Genomic DNA, 6,000 nt, shown 5'->3' on the forward strand with positions numbered 1-6,000 from the left:
TCATATCCTCATCTCTGATAAAACCTGAGACAATGCGGTGTCCTTGGTTTTATCCCACAATATCAACTCTGCTTTTCCTGCTGCCCAGCGCTTGCTTCACTAGCTGCCTCCTGACTGCTGAAACACGAAGCAGGCTGGCATCATTCACTGATGATCTAAGGGATACAAGCAGCTCCCCAGAACACCACGTCTTGTCTTGACGACAGTATTACACCACATCATCTTCACTGGTCATTCAGGAATCACCATCATTTGATTTGATTAGTCAAAATAACACTATTTTGTGATGTGGTCCAGCCCTTGAAAGTTTTGTATGCTGTGCTTCAGATTACATTATTAATTTCTCCATGTTTGTTCCTCAGCATCCCTGTGGGTATCTTAGTACAACCTGGAACAGGGAAACATGAGAAGCAAACACTTGTTTTGTTGCCTGAAAGCCCAGCACGCACGTCTCCGTAGCACCTGTCCCACAGGTCCCAAGAACTTTGGAGAGCTTTGGAGAATTTCGGAGTCACGGTGCCAGCTCTTTTAGCGTTTCCACTTCCTTTTCCAAGTGACAAAGCCATTACGATGCCAAACCAGTCAGCTAGGGACCTCAGAGCATCCGCTCCACTTTGTTCTTCCCTATAGCCACTGGCATTTGCCCGAGTTTGGAAGAGCTCTGAAATCAGTGTCTCCAAAGCCTGCCAGGTCCCCTCATATAGGTTTGGTGAATTACATTTCACTCTGTTTGAAAAAGCAATGTGACAGAAAGTTAGAGAGATATTATAAACATGAAAATCTCACTGATTTTCCTTCCTCTTCTCTCTTGTCCACATAAAAAAAATTGTGCAACCAATGGGAAAGGTATGCTCTGCCAATTACAAGCAGGTTAGGTTTCTCACTCTTATTCAGAATTCAAGCCTGGAACATTCAGCTATTTCAACTAGAACTACCGCTCAATAGTTATGCGTTTGATAAATAATTCCCGAAAACTTTCTCCAAGTTTTAAGTTGGCAATTACTAGGCAAGGGAACTCAAGAACACAAGCATATCACTTCCCTCTGTGGTGCCGAAGACCATACACAGTTAATAATCAAGAAATAGCCTCTTGAGAACGACAAATTAAATGGAGATTAAATCTCTTCCAACTAATTTTAGGAGGCACAGTCACATATGAGTAGCTGTAAACAGCATACAGTAAATGCTCTAATGTGTGGGAGGTGACAAGGGAAAGAGAAGCATTTTGACATTGGGTTTAATTCTAGAAGTTGGCAAATCCGAGGGAGAAACAAGCAGAAAGGACAGAGGACAACCACTCTAGTCTTACGGGTTTCCTAGGAAACCTTTCTTGCTTCCAGTGGAAAACACCGCCAAAAGTACACGTTCTCAAAGCAGTATTAAATTAGGACTAGTGCCAACTCTCAATGAAGTGAATGGAAGCACACTCACTGACTTCAGCAGAAAGGAGACCGAACTCGTAGAAGTCAGCTCTCTAAAGCAAGGACAGAGGTGGTCTTGCAGATTATGCAAAAGTGCTTTCTTCCTACCACACATGATCTCCCAGTACTGTTTAACTCATCCCACCACCCCCAGATCATGCTACCACCTACTCGTTTCTCCATCACTGATTCTGTCATCATCCTTACATCAAATGATTCTAAGACAGATTACATGGAATTCAGGCAAAAAGTGAACTCACACCCTTCTCCACAGCAGAACATACAGAGTTGGAAGCTTCTACAACCTTTCAAAAAGAAGCCCCCAACTACCCTCAAACAAAGTTCATATATTGTGTTTTTCATTCATATTCATGGGATTTAGTTATGTTTCATCTCCCTTACAGAGACAGGAAAACTGAGCCGCTAAGGAGTTGACTCACAGGAGTTTGTGTAAGTCAACAGCTTAGCATATCCATAAACGTGGCTGTCAGACTGAGAAATAAGTATGGACATTTAAAACCACCTAAAAGCAAACAAACAAAACTCTGCAACCACGATTTTGGTGACTAAAATTATTTTCCAAGAATTCTATTCTCTTCAGCGAAGAGCACAGTATAACCACCTTTCTGTGATTGCTTTCTAGCAGTGCATGCAGCAAAGCAACTAATAATTGTCACACTTTCCTCTTTTCATTCTCTTGCAGGTGGGAGAGGCATTTTGTTTGCAGCAAGGTTTTTTCTTTTTTTAAAATAAGAGACATTCAAAGGCATGTTCAAAGGAATGACACATACTCTTTAGACAGTATCTTGAGGTTTATGAAGATCACTTGTTTCTGGAGGACTTGGGCCACTATCTCAATCCATCCAGTAAGAAGTTCTTGATATGGCTCAGTTTCATTTGCGTCAAACAAGCAGTTATTAACCAATCTTCATCCTACAAATTTATGCAGCCTTTTAAATATCCTAAACACCGGTCATTCAGTGAGGTAAATGGTAAACAACACCCCAGACTCCAAGAAAAAAATTATGTGGTAACCCAAGAGAGTACTTTACCTTTTATATATATTCATCCACTATCAATACTTGAACTCAGCTAAAGAACAGGCAAAATTTATGTGGATTCTCACTCCTGAAGTTTGTTCTTTTGCATTCAGTTTGGGAGATTATCAACGGAAATAATGACTCTTTCCGCTCCTTCAATATTTGCTAAGTTGGCTTTGTCCCAGTATTCCTTTCCACGTCATCCTATTCAGAGTTAGTTTAAAGAATGTTCAAGATACAAGCGGTGCAAAGATTGTTCAGAGTACCAGGTGCACACTAGGCCTGAAATGCATGTGGCTGTAGAATAACTGGAAAAATACATAAACATGGAGGCAAAAGAACAAGCAAGAAGTCAGTGATGAGCATAATAAAAGCAGAGAAAGATATGTGAAAGGGTACAGAGCAAAAGGCACTGAAATGGAACAAAAGTCAAAAGGAAAAAAAAGAGTAAATACAGAAAAAGACTGGAATGCACCAAAAAAACAAGCATTCTTTTTATCTAATGAAGAATGAAAAGTCAAACTACAAAAATCTACAGCTGTGTGTACAAGTGTTTGTGTATGTATAGATAAGGACTAAAAATACATCCTACCACTTTTCTTAACACCTGCAATACCAGGCTTTAAAAAACATTACAGTTGGTTTTACAAGTATTTCAATTACTCCTAGCTTTCAAATTTGGAGGACTGAGCTTGTGCAAATGAAAAAGAACATGACCACGGATGTGAATCCATCAGCTTCTGGTCTTTTATACCAGTATTTTGAACCCCATTCTATGTTTTAACTGTCCAGCATCAGCAATGTAAGAGTGTTCATTTAGAGCTACCACGTCTTCTGCCTGTGTTATTTTATATTTTGAAAGCACTTCAAAATGTTTACGAAATGCATAGGGAACAAAACTTAAATTACCCAGCATTGAAGCTAAGAGGCCTGGAGAAGCTCTGTACCACTGAGAGATATCGTAAACTGGAAAAACTTGTTACAAGTTACTTCAGAAGTTAGAGCCACTTTCTCACAGACCCATTAGGATGTCAGAGTTAATGGGTAAATCACATGAAGTTAATCACAACAGCCAAAGGAAGAGGAAGGCAAAAGAGGGAAGCCTATACTCTGACAGCATGTGCTACAGACTTCACGCAGAAAAACAGGCTGTAAGCCTGCTGTGGGAACAGAGAGAAAGGAAGGAAAAACAGAATATAAATCACTAGGCCTCTAACTGTTCCTGAAAAAAAGAAATTATATGTATGCTTACGTATTTGCAAGAATGTAGCTTAGCACAGTCGTTAAACTTCACTACAATCAAGAAGCCCCTAAACCAGAAATAAGTGTTCAATTTCATGATTGAGTTTTTAGGTTAAATTATATCAAAAGCAAAATAGTTCCCAAGTAATTCTAAATGACTTTTAATGCCAAGAATAGGGACACCGCCTTTGAACATGCCTTGTGAATCGTCTCTGTATCATACCCTTCCCTGCCATGTGACACCATCCCACCCCCAAATAAAATTCCATTTGGGAAACGAGATGTCAGATGCAACACTGCATGATCAGGATACTACTAAAAGTACACTTTTCACTTTCTTCTGGATTATTTTGCATGTTTGCGAGCACTGTCTGCACAGGTAGACTCCAATCCTGGACGTGCTGTACTAGCACAAATCTGGGCCCACACAAACTCCCACTGAAATCACTGGGAGAAGTGACAGGTTCAGGACCCTGAACACATGCATCTTTTTGACAGGTCAGGCCCTTAAGCCATGCTCACGTAATATAACAGAGGCAAAGCCCTCCTGAAATCAGAGGAATTCACCTGTGTGTGTCGTACTCTAGGACAGTAGCCTCAGTCAGGTTGATCTAGGCCCGTGACATTTGCACGGAAGTTTTGTTTGCTAGCTGTAAACATAAAAATACTATTTTTAAAGTTATGCAAAATTAATGCGATGCAAAATGCAATGCAAAAATCAGCATGCCGACCTACTTCAAACTTCATGGTTCTGCCTATTAAACAGACTTGACTTTGATGCCATTACTTTAAATTACACTGACCTCAAGTTGTTTTGAGTTTGGTAACCTATCCTACATGAAATTGTGTACCTGTAAACATTGTGGATCTTTTAATGTGGACATAGTAGATATAATAAAATTTTCTACTCTTGTATTCTGAAAATCCCCCACCTGTTGAAGCTCATGGCTACTGTGGTAGTACAGATTTTTCTCCCATTTTATAAATGACACCGTGGCTCTCAGAACCCTTTCATCTGTGCTTCAAGTGAAGTAAGAAAACAAAGCGTGTGCCAGAGGGGCAGACCCGCCGCCCGCCCGGCTGCGGAGGCAGGGCTGCGCTGCTGCTGCCGGGGCTCCCCCGAGAGGCCTCAGCCCCCGGGCCACCGCCACGGGCGAGTCCCTGGCGGTCTCAAACCGAGGGCCGGCTCAGCGCCGAAACCCCGCTCTCCGGCAGTTCACACACGCGAGAGCTTCGCGGGCGCTCGTCCCCGCTGTGCAGCAGCCGCGCAGGGGGTCGGGGTCGGGGCCGGCAGCCCCCGGGCGGTTCGTGGCAGGGCTGTGCCACACGGCAGGCGTGGCCCTGCGGCTCAGCCTCGCCAGGCTACGGTTCAATGCCCCCCGCCCCCGTCGGCTCCACCTGCTGCCGCCCCAGCCGCGGGGGTCGCGGTCCTTCTCGGGCCGGGCCGGGGCCCCCTCTCGCCGGCTGCGCCCCTCGCCCCGGCAGAATTGCCCCGAGGAGCGGGGCAGCAGCCGGGCGCGGCGGCGGCGGCGGCGGCGGGGCCTGCCTGCCCGCCCCTCTCCCTCGGCGGCCCCAGGAGGGCCGGTGCCCAGCGGCCAGGCCGCGCCGCGGGAGGCAGGGCGCCCCGGCCCGCGGCTGCCCCCGCCCCGCCGCCTCACCTCGCTCACCAGCCCCTGCCAGTCGCTCTCGCTGCGGTGGGAGCTCATGGCTCCGGCGGGCGGCGGCGGCATGCGGCGGGGAGCGGCTCCGCCCGCCCCAGCCTTCCGCCGAGGAGCCTGCGGGGAGAGGCGGGGCCTGCGGCCGCCTCTTGCCGGCCGGCCGGGGCCGCCCCGCGGCGTCCCGGGCGCGGGCCTGGGCCTGCCGGAGCCGGGCGTGCGGCGGCGCCTCACCGCCCGCGGCCTAGCGCGGCCCTGCCCGCGGCGCGCCGCCGGCGGCCAGGCCGCCTCCACACGGCGAAGTACCCCGAGAGCGTCGGGCAGGGCCGCGGTGCCCAGGCAGGAGGGCCGGTCCGCAGGGGAGAGCGTGGATCAGGCCACAGACACCCGCCGAGGGCCGTGCAGAAGCGCCCGGGGTGCGTTGCCCAGAGAAGGGTCCTCCTCCTAAATGGCAGCAGCGCTGTGCTGCCATCCCGGGCACTGAACAGCCTGACACAACCCGCAGAGCGGTCGATGAGGGGACAGGCATCAGGATACTGTCCTGCAGTAGAGACTTTAATATAGAATCCCAGAATGGTTTGGATTGTAAGGGACCTTTAAAGATCATCTAGTCCAACCCCCCTGCTGTGGGCTGGGACATCT

General features: G+C 47.5%; 1 protein-coding gene across 7 annotated transcripts in view; it reads right to left on the reverse strand.

Annotated features, from left to right (window-relative positions):
* CCDC149 (coiled-coil domain containing 149) overlaps window positions 1–5,747 on the reverse strand; it is a 60,020-nt gene extending 54,273 nt beyond the window's left edge. For 6 of the 7 annotated variants that reach the window (XM_087737050.1, XM_087737049.1, XM_087737048.1 and 3 more), the window contains exon 1: window positions 5,362–5,491. In XM_087737050.1, the coding sequence (XP_087593176.1) occupies window positions 5,362–5,433 (72 nt within the window). In that variant the 5' untranslated portion in view covers window positions 5,434–5,491. Of the gene's footprint in view, window positions 1–5,361; window positions 5,492–5,664 lie in introns of those variants that run through there. The other variant, XM_087737051.1, reaches the window with a different exon arrangement.
* Between the last annotated feature and the right edge of the window lie 253 nt (window positions 5,748–6,000).

The sequence above is a fragment of the Nipponia nippon genome, unplaced genomic scaffold (genome assembly GCF_047370975.1).
Source record: "Nipponia nippon isolate SJK-2023a ecotype South Korea unplaced genomic scaffold, ASM4737097v1 scaffold_6, whole genome shotgun sequence".
Lineage (NCBI taxonomy): Eukaryota > Metazoa > Chordata > Aves > Pelecaniformes > Threskiornithidae > Nipponia > Nipponia nippon.